This window comes from Ahaetulla prasina, chromosome 7, assembly GCF_028640845.1.
Source record: "Ahaetulla prasina isolate Xishuangbanna chromosome 7, ASM2864084v1, whole genome shotgun sequence".
NCBI classification, from domain to species: Eukaryota; Metazoa; Chordata; class Lepidosauria; order Squamata; family Colubridae; genus Ahaetulla; species Ahaetulla prasina.
This window is the reverse complement of record NC_080545.1, coordinates 90,575,095-90,601,909: the sequence shown is the minus strand read 5'-3', so window position 1 is coordinate 90,601,909 and position 26,815 is coordinate 90,575,095. Positions and strand designations below refer to the sequence as shown.

At 44.2% G+C, this 26,815-nt stretch overlaps 1 protein-coding gene and 1 pseudogene across 1 annotated transcript; both read right to left on the bottom strand.

Annotated features, from left to right (window-relative positions):
• Nucleotides 1-237: 237 nt before the first annotated feature.
• On the bottom strand, nucleotides 238-21,552 carry LOC131202589 (uncharacterized protein K02A2.6-like; annotated as a pseudogene).
• Nucleotides 21,553-22,001: 449 nt separating this feature from the next.
• On the bottom strand, nucleotides 22,002-22,563 carry LOC131202645 (uncharacterized protein K02A2.6-like; the record flags this gene model as incomplete). Its single annotated transcript, XM_058191774.1, has 1 exon — nucleotides 22,002-22,563. A coding segment is annotated over exon 1 (510 nt), but the record flags the coding sequence as incomplete, so codon positions are not given.
• Nucleotides 22,564-26,815: the final 4,252 nt, after the last annotated feature.

The window sequence follows — 26,815 nt, the reverse complement described above, 5'->3', positions numbered from 1 at the left end:
GGTATTATTATAACCGCATTCCGTAATAAAATGTGAATTGTGCCAGAGAGCTCTCAGCCCCTCCGATCCCCAAATGTTTGACATTGGCCTCCGTAAAACGTGACTTTAACAAGGGGGAGGAGAAGAGAGAGGGGAAAGCAAATGGGAACGCAAACTGGGCCAGGTGGGAGGTCGAGAGGAGAGAATGAAGTCATGTGAATAGGGCATTCATATAATAAGGATAAGCGGAAACTCGGGTTAGCACTGTTTGCAGACTCCAGCTGTCTCTTCTACCACTTCCATGCTATTACCAGGTTCCCAAACATTTCTGAAGGGGGGGGGGGCGCTAAATTAGATTCACCCAAATACACGAGATAAGACTAAAACGGGGGGGAAATTGTGGTTCATCGTGCTTTGAGAACCTAAGTCATCCTCTGAGCTGTTTGTGTGAATCGGTCCAATACATTTAACTCCAGGAATTTGTGGGTACAATATTTGATGTGGACACTAGAATTACATATTGCTAAGCCAGGTTCAGAGTCAATTTGGTGTATTGGTTAAGGCTGTGATGGCAAACCTATGGCACGCGTGCCACAGGGAGCATGCGGAGCCATCTCTGCGGGCACGCAAGCCGTTGCCCTAGGTCACCTCCACTGCGCATGCGCACGTGCCAGCCAGCTATTTCTTGTCTTGCCCCGGCCACACCGCCCCTCCCCTCCCAGGAATCTCCACATAGCCCATTTTGGACAGGGCTCGTGTGGAGGCTCTGGAAGGGCGAAAAACAGGCTTAACGTGCCTATTGGAAGTCCAGAAATGGGCCATTTCTGGCCTCTGGAGGGCTTCCGGAGGACCAGAGGAGGTCGTTTTCACCCTCCCCAGGCTCCAGGAAAGCCTCTGGAGCCTGGGGAGGGGAAAAAAACAGGCCTAACGAAAGTCCAGAAAGGGGCTGTTTCCGGCCTCTGGAGGCTTCAGGGAGGCCTGCTAAGTCCAAAACAGGGCATGAGAGGGGGGGGTCCTGTGTGCATGCGTGGGGAGGTGTGGGAAGTGCAGGTGTATGCGCAGTGGGCGGGGCAGCATGGGGGGGTCATGTGCGAGGCGTGGGGCACACAGGGGGCACTGCATTATGGGTGTGGGCACACGCGCACGCGGCCCCCCCCCATGCTACCCCCGCTTTTGGCATGCGAAGGCGAAAAGGTTTGCCATTACTGGGTTAAGGCATTGGCTAGAAGCATGGAGACCCTGAGTTCTAGTCTCATTTTAAGCACAAAGCCACCTTGGGCCAGTCACTCTCTCACAGACCTAGAAAGGAAGCAATGGCAAAACACTTCTGAAAAATCTTGCCAAAGAAACTGCAGGGACCAGTCCAGTCAGTCTCTGAGAATCAGACACAACTGAATAGAAGAAAAAAAAAATCTAGCCAAGTTGTGTGAATCTGCTAAACCTGGATGAACCCAGATGCAGAGTTTAGACCTTCACATCTCTTAGTTCGACTCCAACTGTGTAGATTCAACATTTCAATATTTTTTGCTACTGTCTTCTCAATTCAGTCCCCTGATAATTTGGGTGATGTTGATAACAGATTATGCAAATCTGTCTGATCATTATTTGCTCTCCCAATCATATAATATTTGCTTAGGGAAATATGTTGACAATTTGCTTTCTAGGCATGAGAGTGTATTAAATCAAGGGAACAGGAGTTTTTAAAAAAACATTTCTAAATTAGTGTGGTGTTACTAAATAATTCTAAGGGCAAAAATACAATAGTTTTAATGTAAAGAAACATTCGTTCACTTCCTTTAAAAATGATGATAAATTTTCAAAAGGATCCCTTAAGAAGAATGAGGGATTTGTAATTCTTTCTGCAAAATGTCAAGGATTGGATTACATTTGGTTTATAGTGACATATATAGTTTGGTTTAATATTTTTTCCAGCCTAGACAAATCCTATTCATTTCTCTGGGAAATGAATCAGAGGCAAAACTGTGGTAAAGGCTGCATCAACTCTATAGATACGTTTGTGTGTACAGGTAGTTTGCAACTTACGACCACAACTGGGACAAGAATTTCCACTGGTAAGCAAGACGTTTGTTATGTGAATCACACCCAATTTTATAATATTATTCTTCAAAGGGGAAGGGGAAGGGGAGGAAGGAGATGGAAGTGGAGGAGGAGGAGGAGGAAGAAGAGGAGGAGGAGAAGGAGGAGGAGGAGGAAGAAGAAGAAGGAGAGGGAGAAGGAGAAGGAGAAGGAGAAGAGGAGAAGGAGGAGGGGGAGGAGGAGGAGGAGAAAAAGAAGAAGAGGAGGAGGAGGAGGAAGAAGAAGAAGGAGAAGGAGAAGAGGAGGAGGAGGAAGAGGAGAAGAAGAGGAGGAGGAGGAAGAAGAAGAAATTGTCTGAAATGGTGTAGGATTTCCTGCCTGGGCAGGGGGTTGGACTAGAAGACCGCCAAGGTCCCTTCCAACTCTGATATTATTATTATTATTATTATTATTATTATTATTATTATTATTATTATTAGAAGAAGAAGAAGAAGAAGAAGAAGAAGAAGAAGAAGAAGAAGAAGAAGAAGAAGAAGAAGAAGAAGAAGAAGAAGAAGAAGAAGAAGAAGAAGAAGAAGAAGAAGAAGAAGAAGAAGAAGAAGAAGAAGAATCACCTTCTGGAAAAATATTGCCAAGAAAACTGCAGAGACTTATCACCAGGCATCAATACTTCACTCAAAGATACCCATTTTTTGGTTTAGTAATAATCAGGAAAAGTTAAATGACCACCAGCAAGCCTATTCTTAGGACTGATTTGCTTATACACCGAAAGCAGTAGAGAGTATTGAATCCCTTCAGTCTTCTAGTACAGGGGTCTCCAACCTTGGCAACTTTAAGACTTGTGGACTTCAACTCCCAGAATCCCTCAGCTGGCTGAGGAATTCTGGGAGTTGAAGTCCACAAGTCTTAAAGTTGCCAAGGTTGGAGACCCCTGTTCTAGTGCAACATTTTTTTTTTCCTGTTTGCATGTCATTGTAGAAACCACATCTTCTCGGGAAATTTTCTGTTCTCTTAAAGCAGCGATGAAATCTGAACCGGTTTATTACTGGCTTGTTGGCTGCGCATGCGCGCTGCGCACCACACCCCACACACCAAATGCAAGGTGCGCGCGCGCAGTGCACAGCAAAAGGAGACATGCGGTAAGTAGAACAGTCTGTCTGACCAGTCTGGTGATCAGCTGTGGTGTGCAATCTTTTTTTTTTTACTTTTAAAAGCATTTTTTTACAGCCTATTCAGCCAAATAGATTGTAAAAAGAATGCTTTTAAAAGTAAAAAAAAAAGCCTCTGATGATCGCATGGCTCAGCTGGGATCGTCAGAGCCTTTTAAAAGCATTTTGTTAACAACCTCTTCAGCCCAAGAGGTTGTAGAAAAAATGCTTTTAAAAGTAAAAAAAAAAGCCTCTGATGATCGCATGGCTCAGCTGGGATCGTCAGAGCCTTTTAAAAGCATTTTGTTAACAACCTCTTCAGCCCAAGAGGTTGTAGAAATAATGCTTTTAAAAGTAAAAAAAGAGGCTCTGATGAACGTGCAGCTCAGCTGGGCATGGGGTGGGGGAGCAGGGATTTTTGCTACCAGTTCTCCGAACCACCCACCGCCATCACTACCGGATCAGCCGATCCAGTCCGAACCGGGAGCATTTCACCCCTTAAAGGATGAAAGGAAAATACTTTTCCAGACTCCTAAAGTAAAAATGGCTCTGTTGTCCTAGGCCAGGGGTGTCAAACTCAATTTCATTGAGGGCCACATCAGGGTTGTGTTTGACTCTGGGGGGCCGGGGGGGGGCATATGTCGGGAGGGCCTATGGTGGCCTGAGTGCTCTGCCAGTGAAAACGGAGCTCGGGCAGCCCTCCTGAGCTCTCTTTTCCCTGGCAGAGGGTTGCAGGAGGCCGTCACAGCCGAAAACGGAGCTCAGGGGGCCCCTACGCGGCCCTTCCGAGCTCCATTTTCACTAGCAGAGACACCGCAGGCCGGTCCTTCGCTGTTTCCAGGGTAACCCTATGGGCCACACTAAGCACCCCGCAGGCTGGATCTAGCCAGTGGGCCTTGAGTTTGCAACCCCTGTGTTAGACAAATAATTTCACCACAGGAAGGAAGGTGAAATCAAGTGGGGTTCCGTTCCTCTGGCATAATCTGATTTAGCATTGTTGCGGTTTTTTTAAGCGACGAAGCTGTCTTTTTCCCTTGCAGAAACAGACAGAATAATAGATCTTATCTATTTACTGTGGCATTACACCCGGTGTCTCAGAGCTTGCTATCAACTGGCTTAATTATAAGACAGTTTTATGGGAAGCCGGGAAGGTGGAAATTCACTGGGCAAAGCACAATCATAATGGGAATGGGAGAGGAAAAAAAAAAGAAGAAGTGGACAGATAGCTTATAAACATACCAGAAAGGCAGACTAATCATTTTAGTTCCTAATCTCCAGCAGAATTAATGTTACCCTGGCAGCACATTATCTGGTACATTCATCTCGTGTATTAAACAAGCAACGCACCAAATGTCTGTCTCAGAAACGTATGATTATCATATGTTTGTGAAGTCGGGTCTGCCGATTAAATGCATTTAAAATTTAATTTTCTTTGCATGCTGTTTGCTTACTCAATAAATCCCCTCCGTGAATCAGCAACAACCGAAGTGACTGCCACACAGCTCCTCAATTATTTATCGCCATGGCTGTTATTAATAATGCTGCTGCAACTTCAGCTCATAAAAGGGCATTTAATATTTCCTGCCAGCCGGCAGAGACATATATGCCTGCCGAGAATGTATGTTTCTGGAGGGCAGGACTGGGGGAAGCCGCAGACCCCCAAATCCTCTTCTGTCTACCTTGATTATGCTGCCAAATTTCAGTCACCGGATTGCAATAAATAAATAAATAACCCAGGTCGAGGTCTCCACGCAAAATTCTGGAAAAACAAATATAAATTGGGGGGAAAAAAACCCACCTTGTCTTAAACTATTAAGAAACTCCTGGAATCCCGCACCATAATCCCCCAGACAAGCAAAAAAGTTAAAGCCTACTTGATCATCCCCAAATATTAAACATTAGCACGCACACACCAACTTTCCATCTTTTGATCGCAAAGGGTAAACCCTTCTGTCTATTAAAACGGATATAGGAATTGAAGATTTTGGACAATATAATTCACTTCTCACTCTTTAACAGAGAACTGAACAGGTCATATGTTGGAGGAGTGGGGGGGGAGGAGGAGGAGGAAGAGAAGAAGAAGAAGAAGAAGAGGAGGAGGAGGAGGAAGAAGAAGAAGAAAGAGGAGGAAGAGGAAGAAGGAGGAGGAGGAGGAGGAGGAAGAAGAAGGAGGAGGAGGGGGGGGAGGAGGAGGAAGAAGAAGAAGAAGAAAGAGGAGGAAGAGGAAGAAGGAGGAGGAGGAGGAGGAGGAAGAAGAAGGAGGAGGAGGAGGAGGAAGAGAAAGAGGAGAAGAGGAGAAGAGGAAGAAGAGGAAGAAGAAGAAAAAGGAGGAGGAGGAGGAGGGGAAATTGCAAAGTAGGATTTTTTAAAGCAGACGCAAACTCTTACCGAGTTATGCATCCCACCAAACTTTGTTGGATTTGAGATGGACCTTGTTGAAGGACAGCTATGTTAAATCTAAGGTAGCAAAACATCAGAAGGAGCCCAGTAACACCTTTTTTTTTTAACCTACAACTTTTATTCAAAGGCGTAAGCTTTCATGGTTGGGTTTGCTCTGCAGCGTGTTATGTTTAATCTTAGACAGTTCCTAAGGTACCCCAAGGATCTTCTCATTCTTCAGGTCTTTTCCAAAGAAACAGAGTGAGGCTTTTCGCTTGAATAAGATGTAAAAAATGGATAAAACAGGGAACTGCAGCTGGGGGAAGAGGGAAGGCTAGTTGTTGATGGAGAGAGAGAGAGCACTAATGGAGTGCTCTTGTTAACAGCAAGGGGCTGATGTTCCCATATCTATAAATTTGGGGGGAGGGGAAGGAGCTCCCATCAACTGCATGTAAATGTTACTATTGCTTCTTCACCTTTCACTTACCCTTCTAGTCCTGCCTAACCTAGATTACTTCTATATATTGTAACACCAATGATATCCATATCACCCATCATGAATCACTGATCTAGGAAACGTAACACTTTAGTAACGTGGCCCGCTGGGATTACCTTTGCTTCTCCATTTTGAGATCCCGACAAAAATTATACAGTTTTGGCTCGATGGGCTGAACTTAGCTGGAATGTGCAAAGCTTTTGAAACAACAGTATTTCCTCTTGTGAGTCATTGATTGGCTTTAAATAAAACCCAAATATTTTATAAGTAAAATTTCTGGACAAACCAATCTAATTTGAATTCTAGAAAGGATGCAGAAAAGAGCAACAAAGATGATTAGGGGGCTGGAGGCTAAAACATATGAAGAACGGTTGCAGAAACTGGATATGTCTAGTTAAATGAAAAGAAGGACTAGGGGAGACATGATAGCAGTGTTCCAGTAATTCAGGGGCTGCCACAAACAAGAGGGAGTCAAGCTATTCTCCAAAGAACCTAAAGGCAGGACGAGAAGCAACAGATGGAAACTTATCAAAGAAATATCCAACTTAGACCTAAGGAGAATTCTCCTGATAGGGAGACCAATTAATCAATAGAATGGCTTGTCTTCAGAAGCTGTGGGTGCTCCATTATTGGAAATTTTAAAGAAGAGATTGGACAGTCATGTATCTGAGCAAGTGGTTGGACTAGAATGGGATGATGGATATGAATATAGAACTGGAATGAGAAAAATGGTTTATCCTTATCACTGGGCACATGATCAAACTAAGACCAGGTCCTCTCCTCCTTTTCAAAACTCATCCCACTAAAGAGAACAACCTAATAGAGCAGGGGTCTCCAACCTTGGCAACTTTAAGGCTGGTGGACTTCAACTCCCAGAATTCCCCAGCCAGCTTCGCTAGAAAGTCCAGGGTTAAAGCCTTAATGTTCACATACAATCTTTGGGAGCACCCTAAAAGTATTAATGAAAGTATTAATGAAGTATTAATGAAAGGAAAGAATTGACCTCGGTCGTGAGCACTCAGACTTTCTGCAAGTACTAAAATAGCTCTGAAATATTAAATACAAACAGAACTATTTTAGCATCTCTTCCAAATCTTGCCAAACAAGATTATTACCCTTGGTACAAAAATAGAAAATGTGATGCTCATAAAACCTCACAAGATTTTAGCATCCTTGCATGGGAGATCTTGGGAGATCTTGGATTGTCACCAAACGAGGTCCAGTAAGGTTTGCAAGATCCCAGGTGACGCGTGTAAGGTAAGGGGCAAAGAACCAGATGAAATCATGAAAGGACGCCAGCCCCCCAAAATATGTCCTGTTGCTCCTATAGGATAATTTTTACAGCTCTGCCCTGCGGTGGACACACGTGTATTTGGGTTTTTTTTATTATTTAGGGTGTGACCTCTCTGAATAATAATAAACAGTCATTGTTTTAATTTGTTCGTCACTGGTTAATGCTGGGCAGTGAAATCATGGGGGACCCAACTCACTTGGTGAGACAGTTCTACGCTACTGTGAGTTATTTGAATTATTGCAATGATTTCTAACTTTGGATGCAAGTACAGAAATTTAAAAATATTGTTCTAATTTTAAATTGGGGTATTTTAACCTCAAATTAAGGGACTACAGGGTCGTAAAAAGTGAGTTCTAATTTTGTTAGGATATATAAACTTTATGCAATTATATTTTCTTTACTTTCCCCTCTTTTTCTTTTCCTTTCCTTTCCTTCCCTTCCCTCTTTCCTTTCTTCTTTCCTTTCCTCTTCTTTCCTTTCCTTTCCTTCCCTCTTCCCTTTCTTCTTTCCTTCCCTTCCCTTTTCCCTTTCCTCTTCCCTTTTTTTCTTTTCCTCTTCTTTCCTTTCTTTTGCTTTCCTTTTTTCCTTTCCTCTTCCTTTCTTCTTCTTTCCTTCCTCCTTCCTCCTCCTCCTCCCTCCCTCTTTTCTTTCCTTTCCTTCCTTTCCTTTCTTTCCTTTCCTCTTCTTTCCTTTCCTTTCCTTCCTTCCTCTTCTTTCCTTTCTTTTGCTTTGCTTTGCTTTGCTTTCCTCTTTTTTCCTTTCTTCTTTCCTTTCTTCTTCTTTCCCTCCCTCCTCCCTCCCTCCCTCCCACTCTCCCTCTCTTCTTTCCTTTTCCATTTTCTTTCCCCCCATCGATTTATGTAGATTCCTTTTAATGAAATCTTAAATCAACTCCTGGTCCACAGCTTTCCCTCTGGCCCAGGTAAGTTTAGAGACCTGGAGGACGATCCATGAAAGATGGTCAGAGGGGATTCTTCCCTAAAGAGAATGTGACCCATAGCTTCATTTCATGCCCAAATCTGATGGAGCTTCCGAGATGCTGAGTTAGCTTTATTCCAACTCACGAGCTCAGAAATTGTCGGCCACAACATTCCTTTGGCACAGGATACCAAAGCCGTATAAATTATTTCTTGGTTTCTTCTAACTTAAAGAAAGGAAGCGGGGGTGGGGTGGGCGGGTGGAGGAATAGTGTTAAGTGCAGTTGTGGATGCATTATGGCCACGTGCATGTATGCCTGCTTGTGGTGAAACAGTTATCTTGTCTTTTTTTTTTCCACAGATGGGAATTATTAAATAGGGCACTAAATGCACACATTTAAAAATTAAATAGGGCACAAAGAAAATAAGTAGGGCACAAAGGAAGGCCTACTTTGAGAAAAAACAGAAGGCATAGCTTCCTCCGAGTGCATGCGGTTGCATTCCTAATGCAGTCTTGTCAAACGGAGAGTAGTTGGCCGGGATAGCTCAGGCAATAGAGAAGCCTGTTATTAGAACACAGCAGCCTGCAATTACTGCAGGTTCGAGCCCGGCCCAAGGTTGACTCAGCCTTCCACCCTTTATAAGGTAGGTAAAATGAGGACCCAGATTGTTGGGGGGGCAATAAGTTGACTTTGTAAAAATATACAAATAGAATGAGACTATTGCCTTATACATTGTAAGCCGCCCTGAGTCTTCGGAGAAGGGCGGGGTATAAATGTAAACAAAAAAAAACAAAAAAAAGGTCCTTTATTTTAAACCAGGTTTTTTTTTTAATTATTCCCAAATACCGCAGCTCCGCAAGACTTGGTAGACATAAGCCAAGTCTAGAGGGTGGGGTGGGGAATCCCTTGTTATTTGACAAGCATTGCATCTGACTAGGTGGCTCAGGGGCTAAGACGCTGAGCTTTTTTCTATCGGAAAGGTCGGCAGTTCGGCGGTTCGAATCCCTAGTACAGGTCTCCTGGGGGAGCAGGGGGTTGGACTAGATGACCTCCAAGGTCCCTTCCAACTCCGTTACTGTTAAACGGAGAGTAGTTGGTAGACCATTTCTCTGTGTATTTATGGCAGCTGTGGACCACTGGTCCTGTTTTAGAAGACAATCCAAGAAGAGCCTCAGTGGCATCTTTTTAGACTAACAGATCTTATTAAAGGCGCACGCTTTTGGGTTCATGGAAGCTCATGCTTTTTAATAAGTTTTGTTAGCTTGAAAAAGTGCTATCAGACTACTTCTGATATTTGACAACTAACAAGGACTAACAAGGTTTTCTTCCTACAATCTTCAGGACCACTTTGGCAAGTGAATTGCCCAGCACTACTATCCCTTCAATTTAAAGATGGAAATAAAATGCTCAAACCCTCAGAAGATGTTTGAAACACAGATAAACTCATTCTTCTCACACCCTGGGAGAAAATAGGAATAGAGTAGAGTAGAGTAGAGTAGAGTAGAGTAGAGTAGAGTAGAGTAGAGTAAAGTAGAGTAGAATAGAATAGAATAGAATAGAATAGAGTGGGGTGGGGTGGGGTGGGGTGGGGTGGGGTGGGGTGGGGTAGAATAGAGTAGAGTAGAGTAGAATAGAACAGAACAGAACAGAACAGATCAGAACAGAACAGAACAGAATAGAAGGAATAGGATAGGATAGGATAGGATAGGATAGGATAGGATAGGATAGGATAGGATAGGATAGGATAGGATAGGATAGGATAGGATAGGATAGGATAGGATAGGATAGAATAGTTGGAAGGGACCTTGGAGGTCTTCTAGTCCAACCCCCTGCTCAGGCAGGAAACCCTACACCACTTCAGACAAATGGTTATCCAATCTATTCTTTCAAACTTCAAGTGTTGGAGCATTTACAACTTCTGGAGGAAAGTTGTGTTCCACTAAGTGCAAGATTTTAGCATTCCTGAGAGAGAAATGGAGGTTAAATCATATGGTGAGTGATGGAGGGAGCTAGGAATGTCTAGCATATTGAAGAGAAAGATTAGGGGGGGACATGATAGCTGTCTTCCAGCTATCCCCAAGAAGAGGGGTTGACTTGTTCTCCAAAGTACCCGAAGGCAGGAGAAGAAGTAATGGGTGGAAGCTTGTCAAAGAGAGATCTAAGGAGAACTTTTCTGACAATGAGAACAAATAATCAATGGAATAATTGTGGGTGCTCCATCACAACCATTTTACTGGGATAGCTGAGCAGTGGGCTATACTAGAAAACCTCCAAGGTCCCTTCCAGCCCTAAGATTCTGTGATTCTACCCAGATCTGGAAACTTCTCTCTTATCAAAAGTGGTGAGAGAGAAGTTCCCCGAGGATGGGCTCCAGCACAAGTCCAAAACCTTGGAAAATTAAAGCTCTGGTCCCAGTGACTGACCCACGTGTATTTGCCTTCATTCGTGGTTATATATATTCTTTTTTGAGTTTGTGGTTGGTCGTGACGTATTATTGCCCTATTATCAGGGGTGGGCTGCTGGGGGCTCACAGGGGTTCGGGAGAATCTCTAGCTAAGATTCTGTGCAGTTCGGGGAACCCCCAAATCCTACTCCTGGCTGGTCTTGCCCACCCTGTCCTGCCCCATCCCCATGCGGATGGAGGTAAGTGCAGGGGGCACACGGAGGCTCTGGGAGGGCGAAAAACGGGCTTACTAGAAGTTTGGGAAGGCCAGAAATGGGCCCATTACCAGCCTCCAGAGGGCCACCGGAGCCTGGGGAGGCAATTTTTGCCCTCCCAGAGGGTCAAGGAAAGCCTCCGGAGCCCAGGGCGGGCAAAAATGCCCCCCTCATTGTTGCAGGAGGCCAACTAGGCCCGCCCACCATGGCCATACCCACCCAGCAACCGGACAGAGAACCCCCTTGCTAAAATTTTTGAAGCCCACCCCTGCCTATTATGAATTTACAGCCCTTTTGTATCCGTATCTAATCCTTCTGGAAAACTCTAACTTGGCCGTTTGATGTTTCCTGGAATCAGAGATAAGATTTCTCATCTCTGTTTCTCTCTCTCTCTCTACATAAGGCTCATTTGTATTGATGTCAGAAACGCCAGGGGAAGGGGAGAGAGGGCAAGCCCACGTCTTCCAATTTGGCCTTTGACCTCGGTAAGGGGGCTGGTGGCGGATCTGAAGCTTAATCAATGCAATGGAAGTGACATTTTGCAGTCAAATCAAATTAAATGGAAATGAAAGGGAAAATCTTAGGTCCAACCTAAAGGCTGTTCCCTCTTGCCACCGAGGTCATCCCCATGGCAACTAAATGCTACAAATGTGCTTGGTAAATCATTAACAAATTTGCAGAAAGCATGTCCAATCGAAGACGATTGTGGGGTTTTTTTATTTGGTTTTTTTTCCCCCTTCTTCTTTTTTCCTTTCCGTCACTAAACTTCACAGGTGCATGTGGGGATGCGTGCATGTCCAATGCTGTCAAAACAGAAGATTCAAAAAAAACAAAAAAAAAAACAAAAAAGAAAGAAAGAAAAAACAAAAAACAAAACTCGAGCCTTTGTACAAAACCCCACGGAAAAGTAAGATGTTGTTACGTACAGTAAGAGGAACAAGGTTAATCTTCTCCTCTCCTACATGACACGTCCAAAATACAACAACCCTTGACATATTTGCTCAGCGAGGAACCAAAAGGGAAGAGGATTAAGAATCCCTATATATATATATTTTTCAGCTTCCCTCCACTTCATCATTGATTCTTGTCAACTGTCCTTTTCATAGTCTAGAGTAGGGGCATCAAACTCAATTTCATTGAGGGCTGCATCAGAGCTGTGGGAGGCGGGAGTGTGTGGCCTACTGGGTGGGCGTGGCCTGCTTGACGCCATTCACTGGGCATGGCCAACTGGGTGGGTGTGGCCAGCTTGATGCCACTCCCCAAACTGCTGGTATGTTTCCTCTGCGCATTGGGATCGAGCCAAAGGTAGACCGGGCCCCGTGGGCCAGATCCAACTACCATGTTTCCTTGGAAACAAGACCCTGTCTTATATTTTTTTGAACCCCCGAAATAAGCGCTTGGCCTTATTTTCGGGGAGGTCTTATTATCTTGGGGCTTGTGGAGCAAGACAGGGATCCTCTTACCTGATTTCCAGCTCTATCTCCCTAACCCTAACCAGAGGAAATGGCGGGGACCGGCTGCGCATGCGTTTAAATATTTTTGGGGAGGATTTATTTTTGGAGGACAGTTTATTTTAGGGGGAGGGCTTATTTTCACGGAAACACGGTACATCATGGTCCAGATCCGGCCCACAGGCCTTAAGGTTCACACCTCTGGTCTAGAGTCCAGGCGGTCCTCAACTTATGACCAACATCGAGACCAAAATGTCCGTAGTTAAGCAAGGCAGTTATGAAGTGACTTGTGCCTAAATTTTTTGCCATGGGCCTGATATCTATATACTCATTGAAAGAATGGCTATTCTCCTCATCTGAAAAGTCAATAATACAATCAGCTGAATTGCACATAATTGTTCAGCTGTTATTAACAGGATGGAGATTTCTTGAAAACCGGAGGAAACAAATAGAGTCAGTTACATCACTTTTAATAACTTAAAACACGGTGTTACTCATTAAGAAACAAAAATAATGCGTTCTGAACCCATCGATCAGAAATGGAACATCACAAAGCCCCATTAATCTGTTTGTTCATTAAGTTACCAAAAAAGGGGGGGAGGGAGAGAAAGCCCAATCTTTCTGTTTCTATCATGTCAACTGGCACAAAACCATATGCAATTTAGCGCAACTACAAAGTGAAACCCAGAGTGTATAATGGCAGGATTTTTGATCACGCTAATTAACAGCCATTTTGTTTAAAATAAACAGATACCACTCTAATTGCCTCTTTTACATAAGAAAGGGAAGATCTTAAAAGTAAACGCATTCCAAAAAGAAAAAAAGAAAAAAAGAAAAGAAAGGGGGGGAGGGAAAGGTGATCAGGGGACCAGAATGGATAAGATCAAAGGGATGTTCTTTTCAGGCAGATCAGCAAGCGCTTTTGAAAGGAGACCGAGGGAAGTTTGCACTGCTGCTCAGGACATTCTGCAGGCCAGGAAGGAAAGACAAGGGAACAAACGGCAAAGAGCTCTCTCTCCCTCAGCCCAGCACAGCGTTTTTAATCTTAGCATCTGATTCCCAAAAGTGAAAATTTCTGTGAAATGGTCTCCTCTTGAATTTCTTCCAGATATATATATATATGTATATATGTATGTCTTTGGTTATTCGGGTTTTCTCCCACGTAAAATTGGAAGTGTCTTGGCGACGTTTCGACGAAGTCTCATTCGTCATCTTCAGGCTTCAGCTTCGTGCTCCTAGAAGCACGAAGCTGAAGCCTGAAGATGACGAATGAGACTTCGTCGAAACGTCGCCAAGACACTTCCAATTTTACGTGGGAGAAAACCCGAATAACCAAAGACCTATATACAAACACCCGCGAAAACCTCAGAAAACAAATATATATATATATATATATATATATACACACACATACATACATACATACATACATACATAAATACATACAGTGGTGGGATTCAGCCAGTTCGGGCAAGCTAGCAGTTAAATTGCCGGCTGGCCCTGCCCCTTCCTGCCCCACCCCTTCCAGGAGTCCCCAAGCGCCCCATTTTGGCTCCCAGGTAAGTGCAGGGAGGCCTCGAAGGCCCAAAACGGGATGTGGGGTGTGTGGCACACCTTTCCCCCGGCGCGGCCCGTTTTCACTCCCAGGAGGCTACAGGGAGGCCTACTAGGCCCAAAATGGGGCACAGGGAGCGGCTCATCCCCCCCCCCACCCATGGCCTGTTTTTGCTCCCAGGGGGGTTCAGGAGGGCGAGTGCAGTCTGTCACGTTCCCTGGCCATGCCCGCTATGGCCATGCCCATAAGTGGACTTCAACTCCCAGAATTCCCCAGCTGGTAGTATTCCAGTATTTGAGGGGCTGCAACAAAGAAGGGGGGGGGGTCAAATAATTCTACGAAGCACCAGAGGGTGGGACAAGAAACAATGGTTGGAAACTAATCAAGGAGAGAAGAAAGTTGGAACTAAGCAGAAACTTTCTAACAGTGAGGACAATTAACCAGTGGAACAGCTTGCCTCCAGAAATCGTCAGAGCTCCATCGTTGGAGGTTTTTAAGAAGAGACTGGACAGTCACTTGTCTGAAATAGTATAGGTTCTCCTGCTTGAGCAGGGGGCTGGACTAGAAGAACCCCAACATACCTTCTAGCTTCTGTTCTGTTCTGTTCTGTTCTGTTCTGTTCTGTTCTATTCTACTCTACTCTACCCTATCCTATTCCATCTATTCTATTCTATTCTATTCTATTCTATTCTATTCTACTCTACTCTACTCTACTCTACTCTACTCTACTCTACCCTACCCTACCCTACCCTACCCTACCCTATCCTATCCTATTCTACCCTATCCTATTCCATCTATTCTATTCTACTCTACTCTACTCTACTCTACTCTAGTCCACTCCACTCCACTCCACTCCACTCTATTCTATTCTATTTTCTTTTCTTTTCCATCCCATTCTATTCCATGGTCTTGAGAATGGGGGCTCCAGTCAGCCACCCAGGCGGTGAACTTTGACCTCTTGATGGCGTTACTACTATTCCATTCCTTTCTCCTAGCCCCTTGGGAAAAAAGAACTGAAAAGTGGCCTCCAGCTATTTCTGAGAAAAACCACATTGCTAGCAAAGCTCATGTATTAAGCAGAGTCTATGCAGCTCCTCTGAAAGGCACTTAAGGTAAGCCTAGAGCAAGGATGCATCTTAGTCCAAGAGAAGACAGACAAGGGAGAAGTTAATTTGGGAACTGGGGTGCAGTTAAGGAATTAATTGGTTTTCTCCCTCACCTAAAAAATCCCATATTCCCATGCACCTTACAGAATTCTTTTCAAGTTGTTTCAAAAGTATGTCCATACAACGTTTTTCTACAGGAAGTCATCGACTTACAATAGGTCAGTGGTGAGATTCAAAAGTTTTTACTACCGGTTCTGTGGGCGTGGCTTGGTGGGCATGGCAGGGGAAGGATATTGTAAAATCTCCACTCCCTCCCCATTCCAGGGGAAGGTTACTGCCAAATCCCCATTTCCTCCCGATCAGCTGGGACTCAGGAGGCAGAGAATAGATGGGGGCGGGACCAGTCAGAGGTGGTATTTACTGGTTCTCCGAACTACTCAAAATTTCCGCTACCAGTTCTCCAGAACTGGTCAGAACCTGCTGAAACCCACCTCTGCAGCAGTTCAAAGTGACTTATCACCATTTTTCACACTTATGGCCAATTGCAGCATCCCCATGGTCACATTCAGATGCTTGGCAACTGACTCATATTTAGGACGGCTGCAGAGTTTGGGGATCATGCGATCCCATTTTGAGACCTTCTGGCGAGTCAAGTCAATGGGGGCGCCAGATTCACCAAACATCCATGCTACTGACTTAACAACTGCAGCTATTCATTTAACAACAGTGGCGAGAGCGGTCGTAAAAATGGGGCAAAACTCACATAACAAAGGTCTCGCTTAGCAACAGAAATTTGCGACTCAATTGTGGTCATAAATTGAGGACCACCGGACTTCCGGTTTGGCTCCGCTGTGTTAATGGCGGCAATTTCAGTCCGCCCGTTCTTTGTGATTCTGTGAGAGCTGTTTAGACAGTGCTAATCTTCTGTCAACAGCTCGTAAATCTCTGCCTCGGGCAAAGAGGGGGAGATGAGCATTTGAACTGAAGTTTGAGCCCCCAAGAAAAGCCCCAGAATGATTTCTGGTGGTTTGATGGGAAACGCTCCTTCGATAGTTCAAAAAAGCTCCAGAGTCCAGAACGCCTCTGCAAAAAGCAGAGCAAAACGCAGCGTCCATCTCCGTGACTGAAGAGGATTTATGATAAATTTTCAACACGGAAGAATCGAAAGCAGGAAGGCTGGCATTTGCTTGTAAGATGATTTTAACTCCCTGACAGAGAAGTTATTTGAAGAGTGGAGATGAAGAAAGATGGCGTTTTGTTTTTTGAAAGTGAAAGCTAAGGAAATGCTGATTACAATTGCTGGTGTGGAACCTCTAAGAAGAAAATAACAAGATTTTTTTTTTTCTAAATGGAATTCTTTTTTTAAAAAAAAAAATCTATTTCTTTTTTTATCTTTTTTACAGTGTTTAAGAAGAAAAATTTATTGGGTTTTTTTTCTTTTATTCCTCCCCTTTTTTTTTTTCTTCTTCTTCTTGATATTACTTAGTTTAAAATGGCTTTTAAGCAAAGAGATTTAACCACTTCTAAATTATTGGAAATATCTTCACTTCAGGTACGGAAATTGAAAGAAGATATTAAAGACAGTCTAAGGAATTTTTACAGGAGCTTATGGGCTCATCTTTCAGAAATAGATCAAAATTTAATGAAATGGAGAGAGAAATACTGGATTTTAAAGATTTGGTGGAAGAGCAGAGTAAGGAGATGAAAAATTAAAGGAATCAATTACTCCATTATTGTTATCTAGTACACAGACAGAAGAAAGACTGAATGAATTTAACCAAATTAATTTAGATTTGCAAAGGAAAATAGATGAAGTTCAAATTAATTTGAATTTAGAAAATAAAATAGATGATATTCAGGTTAAGGCTGATAAGGCAGAGGAAGAAAGGGTTATATTACAATATAAATTAATGGAATATGCTATAAGGGTAAGGGTTTAAGAGAATTTAAAGAGGAAAATTTGAAAGAGATTTTTATTCAGGCCTTTGCCCAGATAGAGGAATGGAACCAGAAGATTTTGAAGTTAATATTGAAAAAATTTATCGTGTTAATTCCTGGTGGGCAAGGCAGAAGTGTTTACCGAGAGATGTGGTTATTTATTTTACAAATAAGAGGATTAGGTATGGAATTTTGCAAGCATTTTATAAAAATAAATTTCAAATATTAGGACAAGATATAATAATGATGAAGGAAATTCCTCCTAAAATGTTAAGAAGAAAAGAATTTGCCTTTCTGGTGGATGAGCTTAAGAAACATCAGATATATTTTAGATGGGAGGTTCCAGCAGGTTTAACACTGAATTATAAAGGAAAAAGTATTTTCTCAATACAATTTGTAAAGCACGAGATTTTTATACTAATGTATTAAAGATTGGGAATTCTTTGTTAACAGATGATAAGTTGAATGGTGAATAGATGGTTGAAAATGGGTAAGATAGAAGAAGGAGGAGAATGTTTAACTTTATTAAATATGATTATGGTTAATTTTTGTAAATGACTTATTGTGGATATAAATGTGTAATTTTAGGGGTACTATATGATATATTAAAGGTATAAAGGAATAGGAAGATGGAATATTGTTTAATTTTGGAGGATAGATAGTAAAATTTAGGAACTTGGATTAAATATTATATTTAAGAGATGGATGTAATGTTAATTAGAATGTAATTGTTATAATAGATATATTGTGGATGATATAGGTGTAATTTTAACAATGTTATTTGACATAAGTAAGGTAAAGTGAAGATTTTAATTATTACAATTGACACTTTGGATATTTGTAATATTATTTGTTGTATATATAAATGTTAAAGATGTGAAAAGATGGACTATTGCTTACCCCTGAAGGTTGGACAGAAAAATTAAAGAAACTAAGTTGGAAATATGAACTATTTTTGAGAGACTGCTAAGGGAAGAAAGACATTTTAGAAGAAACCTTGGTGAATATTGGAAGATGGAACGTTGTTTTGATATTGATTGATGAAGGTTGGATATTAAAAACTACGTACTTTATTCAAGAATAAACACTAACTCAATTGGAAACTTTGGAGAATTCTAGGAGTGGAATGGTCTGATATATAATGGAGTGGAAGAAAAGTATCTTCTTTGTCTTTGGAAGGGGAGTGGAGGTTTTAAGGAACGACTATGGATTATGATTTGTGCTAGATTTTAATTTTTGTTGTTAGTTTTATACCCTGTACTCGGTTCTCGGAAGTCCTGGGGGGTGGGGGGAGGAAGGGGAAGGGAGGAGAATGTTTAATTTTATTATATATGATTATGGTTAATTTTTGTAAATGATTTATTGTGGATATAAATGTGTAATTTTAGGGGTACTATATGATATATTAAAGGTATAAAGGAATAGGAAGATGGAATATTGTTTAATTTTGGAGGATAGATAGTAAAATTTAGGAACTTGGATTAAATATTATATTTAAGAGATGGATGTAATGTTAATTAGAATGTAATTGTTATAATAGATATATTTTGGATGTTATAGGTGTAATTTTAACAATGTTATTTGACATAAGTAAGGTAAAGTGAAGATTTTAATTATTACAATTGACACTTTGGATATTTGTAATATTATTTGTTGTATATATAAATGTTAAAGATGTGAAAAGATGGACTATTGCTTACCCCTGAAGGTTGGACAGAAAAATTAAAGAAACTAAGTTGGAAATATGAACTATTTTTGAGAGACTGCTAAGGGAAGAAAGACATTTTAGAAGAAACCTTGGTGAATATTGGAAGATGGAACGTTGTTTTGATATTGATTGATGAAGGTTGGATATTAAAAACTACGTACTTTATTCAAGAATAAACACTAACTCAATCGGAAACTTTTGAGAATTCTAGGAGTGGAATGGTCTGATATATAATGGAGTGGAAGAAAAGTATCTTCTTTGTCTTTGGAAGGGGAGTGGAGGTTTTAAGGAACGACTATGGATTATGATTTGTGCTAGATTTTAATTTTTGTTGTTAGTTTTATACCCTGTACTCGGTTCTCGGAAGTCCTGGGGGGTGGGGGGAGGAAGGGGAAGGGAGGGGGAGGGGGTAGAAAATGGATTGATAGTTAATGTACAAAGATGATTGAAGATGTATAATTAATGTAAGATCGGACCTGCCTGGTTACTACTTTAGAATGAAGGGAAAGAAGGAGTAGAAGAGAGAAGGAGGAAAGAGAAGAGGAGGAGGAGGAAAGGAAGGAAGGAAGAGGGGAAGAGGGAGAAGAAAGGAATAGGGAGGAAAGAGGAGAGGATGTAGATAAGAGAGGGGGAGGATGGTTATGGAAAGTAGAAGAAGGTAAAGAAGGAGAGTAAAAGGAAAAGGAAGGGGGTGGTGACCGGGCAGACCCGATTAATTGTATATGAGGGTACATTAAATATGTTATTGGATATGTTATTGGATAAGAATGTCAAAATAAAACTTTTTAAGACAAAAAAAAAAAAAATAGACTGGGCGTCTCCTGACTCTTTCGGACCTGCGCAGTACATTTCCTGGGAGCGGGTCGAGTTGACCGGAGGGGCTGTTTGCTCCTCTCGGCTCCTCCTCTAGGCCATCCGGCCCTGGATTATTTGCCGAGTCGTCCCTGCTGTTTTCTAATGGAACCTGTTGGCGTCGCTGGACCTCCGGGAATTCAGTTAAGTCCTGCGATTTCCCCGGGTTTGAGTCAGCTGTGGGTTCAAGCATTGTATAGTCAGGGCCTGTTTCGTCTGACTCGGATTGTTCCGCTAACCGTTTCCTCAATTGATCTATATGTCGCCTCCATACTCGGCCATTCTCTAACTCCACCAAGTATGATTTGGGACCTGTTATGTTTAGAATTTTTCCTGCTACCCAGATCGGGCCATCACCATAGTTGTGTGCCCATACCCGGTCGCCTATTTCCATCCCTCTTGTTTTTTCGAGACCTCCCTTGTAACCCTCTGGTGTATAGTTTGGATTTAAACGGTCTAGTGGGCACCTGAGCTTTCGGCCCATTAACAATTCTGCAGGGCTTCTGCCGGTTGTGGCACAGGGGGTTCAGTGTTGGACGGCCAGGAAAACATCTATTTTTGATTGCCAGTCGCCTGGCTTGAGTCTGGACAATGCCTCTTTCGCGCTTCGGACGAAACGCTCTGCAAGGCCATTCGTCGCAGGGTGGAAAGGCGCCGAGAGGGCATGCCGGATGCCCTCTTCTGCCAAGTATTCCTCAAACTGTGTTGCCGTGAATTGCGGGCCGTTATCGGATACCAACGTGTCGGGCAACCCATGTGTTGCAAATAGGTGCCGTAGGACTGAGATCACGGCCTCGGCTGTCATGGATCTCATGAGAATGATTTCCAGCCATTTGGAGTAGGCATCGACTACTACCAGGAAGGTTTGGCCGTGGAAGGGGCCGGCAAAATCAATGTGGATTCTAGACCAGGGCCCTTGGGGTCTTTCCCATTCCCGAACCGGGGCCGTTGGGGGTAGAGGTCTGGACTCCTGGCAGGCCTGGCATTTCCCTACCCTTTCAGCAATTTCTGAGTCCATTAAGGGCCACCACACATAGCTTCTCGCTAGACCCTTCATCCTAACGATCCCTGGGTGACCCTCGTGGAGGAGGTCCAACACCCTTTTTCTTAATTTCTCTGGGATCACCACTCTATCCCCCCATAGCAGGCACCCCCCTTGAGCCGAAAGTTCCCCACGTTTTTTTACAAATTCTTTAAAACGCTCGCCCGGCGCAGCGGGCCACCCTCTTTGTACCCAACCGAGTACAGTCCTCAAAGTAATGTCCCGGTATGACGCCCGAGCCACCTCCTTAGATGTGACTGGGCCAGAGTCCAGAGAGTCAATTAACAGGATGGGCGTCCCCGGAGTGGGGTCTTCGATCGCCCCTGGTAGTGGGCATCTGCTTAAGGCGTCCGCATGCCCCAACTCTTTTCCGGGCCGATGCTGCAGTTTGTAGGAATAGGCGGCTAAGAAGATAGTCCATCGGGTCAATCGTGGCGAAAGTGCCACAGGCGTTGGGCGGTCGCCAGCCAGTATCCCTAACAGTGGTCTATGGTCTGTAACAATTTCAAAGTCTCTACCAAAAACGTATTCGTGAAACTTTTTTACCCCTGACACAATGGCTAGCGCTTCCTTATCCAACTGGCTATAGTTCCTCTCTGTGGAGGACATCGTTCTGGAGTAGAAGGCTATTGGGGCTTCTGTGCCATTCGGAAGTCTGTGGCTGAGCACAGCCCCCACCCCGTAAGGGGAAGCATCGCAAACCAAAACTAATGGCAATGAGCTATGATACTGAATCAGTAAGCTATCGCTCGAGAGTAGGTTTTTTACTGCTTCGAAAGCCCTAGCTTCCGACTTTCCCCAAGACCAAGCAGTATTCTTTCCCAGTAGCTTATGTAGCGGCTCGGCAACGGTTGCCTTATTTTTTAAAAAGACCGCGTAAAAATTCACTAGACCCAGGAATGCCTGTAGCTCTGTTTTGTTTTTGGGCGCTGGAGCCTTTCGTATTGCCTTGACCTTGCTTTCAGTGGGGTGAATTCCCTCCTTGTCTATTCTGTAGCCCAAGAACTCTACGGATTCTACCCCTATCTGGCATTTATTCACTTTAACCTTTAGACCGCTGACCGAAAATGCCCAGAACTTTTCTCAAACGCTCCCCAATTCTTCTAAATTTTCGCTGATATCAATACATCATCGAAATAGGGACTACCCCGGGAGCCCTTGCAGAAGTCGCTCCATTAAATTTTGAATAGACCAGGTGCCACACTCACCCCAAACTGTAACGGGTACACTTGAAAGCACCTCTGTGAGTCACAATCGCTTGGGCTTCGCTGTGTTGGCGTCTCACGGGCAGTTGTTGATAGGCTTGGGCCAAATCTAACTTTGCAAAGACTTGCCCTTGCCCCAGTGAGTGCAGCAAGTGTTGCACCACGGGACCGGTAAGTGCTTTTCTGTAAGGCTTTGTTTAACGTCGCCTTGTAGTCAGCGCAGATTCTAACTGACCCATCTGGTTTCACTGGGGTGACGATTGGCGTCTCCCACTTTGCGTGATCGACTGGCACCAGAATCCCCTGACTGATGAGCTTGTCTATCTCCTTGTCAATCTTGGGTTTAAGGGCAAAAGGGACTCTCCTTGCCTTTAACCTAATGGGGGCTACCTGGGGGTCTAAATTGAAGGAAATAGGGGTCCCCTTGTACTTGCCCAGGCAGTCCTTGAAGACATCTTCGAACTCGTTCATGAGTGTGTCTTTTAGGTTAAAGTCACTTCTGTAGATGCCAGTCACTCCCATGCCCAATGCACGGAACCAGTCTAGTCCCAACAGACTTGGCAGGGTCCCTTCGACTATCGTGATGGGCAGGGTCTTCTTGTGTGGTCCGTACTCGACGCGGACGGAGGTGGTCCCTCGAACAGGGATTCGATTCCCTTGGTAGTCGTGCACTCGTAGCCGTTGTGTTTGCAGTTTTCGTTTGGCGATTCTCGGTAAAGCTTTTGCAAAAGTGTCCCAGGACATGATTGTGATCGCTGACCCTGTGTCCACTTCTAGTCGGCACGGCACTCCTTCAATCTTCAGTTTGGTGAAGATTTTCTTCTCGACGCGGGTTGCTGCACGGCCTATTATCACGGTCGTTCGATTTGAATTCGCGCCCTTTTTGTTTTGACCAATTGCGGGTCGCCTTGCCGATCCTGCGCTCTGATTGGTCGATTTGAATTCGCGCCCTTTTTGTTTTGACCAATTGCGGGTCGCCTTGCCGATCCTGCGCTCTGATTGGTTGGTTTGAATTTTCGGCGGGAAGGTTGGGGTGCTCGACAGACTTGAGCCAGGTGCCCCTTCTTCTCGCACCGCCGACATGTAGCGTCCTTGAACTTGCATCGTTGACGCTGATGTTGCCCTCCGCAACTTCCGCATTCGTCCCGGTCTTCTTTGCCCCTTCTCTCGGTGAGGCAAACTCCTTCCTCATCCTCGCCGTCTGATTCGGTCTGGATTTCTTCGTTGTGGACCGGGGTTGATTTCGCACTCGCCGTTGGCGTGAGTGGCTTTTGTAGGGTTTCCGCCGCTTGGGTGGACATCTCGTGAGCTCTGGCTTCGTCCAGAGCGTTTGCCAGCGTTAGATTGCTTTTTGATAGCAGCCGCCTCCGCAAACGAATGTCTCTGACCCCACGGATGAGTTGCTCTAACAGCTCCTCGTCCAAGTCTCGGTACCCACAATCTTTGGAGGCTTTCCTCAGGGCGGCCATGTACTCGCTGATGGATTCGCCCTCTTGCTGTCTGCGCTCTCCAAATTCAAAACGCCGTACGTACTTGGACGGTGTAGGCGCGAAATGGTTCTTCAATAGATTTTGCAGAGTTTGCCACGATACCGATTGTACCGGCGTTGGCTCTGCCAGGGCTTCCGCGATGTCGATGACCTCGGGACCGCAGTGGCTCAGGAAATATGCCCTTTTGCGGTTGTCTGGGACTCCTTGCAGTTCGTTTGCCTCCAGGAAGCTCTCGAAACGGGTCATGTACGTTCCCCATTTCTCCCTGGATGGGTCAAACGGCGCGGGCGGAGTGTAGCTGGCCATCGCTGCGATTCTGCCCTGAGCTTTGCTGGGTTCGGTTCTTTCGTGCGTTCAGCTCGTTCCTGGTGCTCTTAGCCCCGAGATCCCACCTTCGTCGCCAGTGTTAGATTCGGGCAATAACGAGGCAGGAGACCAGGATAGTGACAACAGCTCTTTACTATATGGTGAACCCAGCAACCGGGCTGGGGAAAAACCTCTCCTTATATACAGTTCAACCGGCGGCTTCAACCAATCAGCAACGTGCTTGTTTCCCGCCAAAATATTTAAAGATACATTACACACCCCACCCTCTTTCATGCGCGTGACTCCCCGTTTGCACGACACCCCCCCGTTCCTCCCCCCGCGCATGTACACTCACCTCCCGCATGCGACCCGCCCCCCCCACATGCGCAGCAGAGATGCGAAAACCAACTGGCTGGTGGGAGGCGTGTGCACCTGTGGGCAGAGCTGAGCTGGGGCGACAGCTCGCGTGCCCACGGAGAGGACTCTGTGTGCCACCTGTGGCACGCATGCTATAGGTTTGCCATCATGGGCATAGAGTATGGGTGATATGTAGTCAAAATAACAGAGCCATTGTAAAGCTGAACTGTCACTAAACAAACTGTTTTACGTCAAGGACTAGATGTAAACAACTTGTCTGAAAACTTCTGCTTTCTCTTTCATATAGTTTAAGTTTGCACTCCCTCCTGTTTTCCTATTTGTTTTTCTAACTGATGCCTTTAAAAGCAAAGACAACTCTGTTAAATAAAGCCAAATGACACAACTGAGTTTTGTTTTTTGTTTTTTAAAGTGCCATGTCTGGCTTCCATTTTACAGACGAGCTTATTTTCACATGAAAAGTACAGATGAATCATTAGGGAGCCAGGATGATCGATAATATGCAAATCAATAGCAACGGTCAGAAAATATACAACAGCAAAGTACTTAACTAAAGCTTCTGTCTTATTTGTTTGCAGCGACACCTAAACTCTCTAGGAGGCAGGAATACATCAGTTGAGAATATGGCTTAACAAACAGGAAAGAATAGAAACAAATTTTACATTTGTGTAATCCCTACCTTACTTCATGGATCATAGAAAAGTCAATTTATAAAGGTCAAGATTGTAGAAATTTGGGGGCAGAACTGGAGGAAATCTGCTTTTTAGGAGCCATGAAAAATATTACCCTTGGATAATTTGCCCTATGGATGTGATCCGAAAAGCTGATCCCTTATTCTGAATGAGGTAATATTACCTAGTCAGTCCCAAGGTGTTTTTTTTCAAGAGGCAACTGGACTTTCTGGTTTTTCTTTGAAGACGTTTCACTCCTCATCCAAGAAGCTTCTTCAGCGCTGACTGGATGGTGGGGAATGGAAGGATTTATACTCCTTGCAGACAGCTGGCCATTTGCATCCAAGAGTCCTTGAGGCCACCTGGTGGTTTATCTGTGTCTTCAGGGTCACCTGAGTGGTTCAAATGGGTGCAGAGCCTTCTTGGAACTGCTGAAAGGACTGGGTGGTAGACTGGAGATAGATGATGTCGTATCCCTCCCCCTCTGTTGAGATGGAGCTGTTCAATAGAATAGAATAGAATAGAATAGAATAGAATTTTTATTGGCCAAGTGTGATTGGACACACAAGGAATTTGTCTTGGTGCATATGCTCTCAGTGTACATAAAAGAAAAGATACGTTCATCAAGGTACAACATTTACAACACAATTGATGATCAATATATCAATATAAATCATAAGGATTGCCAGCAACAAGTTATAGTCATACAGTCCTAAGTGGAAAGAGATTGGTGATGGGAACTATGAAACGATTAATAGTAGTGCAGATTCAGTAAATAGTCTGACAGTGTTGAGGGAATTATTTGTTTAGCAGAGTGATGGCCTTCGGGAAAAAACTGTTCTTGTGTCTAGTTGTTCTGGTGTGCAGTGCTCTATAGCGTCGTTTTGAGGGTAGGAGTTGAACCAGTTTATGTCCAGGATGCGAGGGATCTGCAAATATTTTCACGGCCCTCTTTTTGATTCGTGCAGTATACAGGTCCTCAATGGAAGGCAAGTTGGTAGCAATTATTTTTTCTGCAGTTCTAATTATCCTCTGAAGTCTGTGTTTTTCTTGTTGGGTTGCAGAACCGAACCAGACAGTTATAGAGGTGCAAATGACAGACTCAATAATTCCTCTGTAGAATTGGATCAGCAGCTCCTTGGGCAGTTTGAGCTTACTGAGTTGGCGCAGAAAGAACATTCTTTGTTGTCCTTTTTTAATGATGTTTTTGATGTTAGCTGTCCATTTGAGATCTTGCGATATGATAGAACCCAGAAATTTGAAGCTTTCTACTGTTGATACTGTGTTGCCAAGTATTGTGAGAGGTGGAAGTATGGAAGGGTTTTTCCTAAAGTCTACCACCATTTCTACGGTTTTGAGTGTGTTCAGTTCCAGATTGTTTTGGTTGCACCACAAGGCTAGTCACAATTGCGACATAGATGGCCGCTTCAACCCCTCTTTCAAACCAGCGGTCTCTCCCTCCAGAATGTGGACTTTGTCGTCTTCGAAAAGGTTGCCTTTGTCTTTTAAATGCAGATGGACTGCTGAATCTAGTCCTGATGGGTTTGCTCTACTCTGTCAGGGATGGCTAACCTTTTTCTCATCGTGTGCCGAAAGCACGTGCACACGGGCACAAAAGCACACACCCATGGCGGCACCCATAATGCAATGTGTCCCGCGTGCATGCGCTCATGACCTCCCTCCGCGCCCCCCCCACACATGTGCACATGACCTCCCATGCTCCTCCTCCCCCCCCGCACATGCACGTGTGACCCCCCCACCCCTCATTTTTGGCCTAGCAGGCCTCCTTGTAAACTCCTGGGCCCAAACACATGTCGTGAGAGGGGGGTGGGCTGCACCCCCCTCACCCTGTTTTAGGCCTAGCAGGCCTCCCTCAGCCTCCTGGGCCCAAAAACGGGCTGTGGGAGGGCATGCCACCCCCTGCGCTCCCATTCTGCCCCCTTCGCACGTGCGCTGCCCCCTTCACAACCCCCTTCGCATGTGCGCTGCCCCCATGTGCATGTGCCCTGCTCCCACGCATCCTGAAAATCAGCTGGCTGGTGGGGACTGACAGCAAAGGGCATTATAAGGAGAGTGGGTCCATATTGGTCATGAAGTAGCTCTATCTTTATCTCTTTCTCTACCTCATCTACCTCCCTCTATCTATCTATCTATCTATCTATCTATCTATCTATCTATCTATCTATCTATCTATCTATCTTCATCA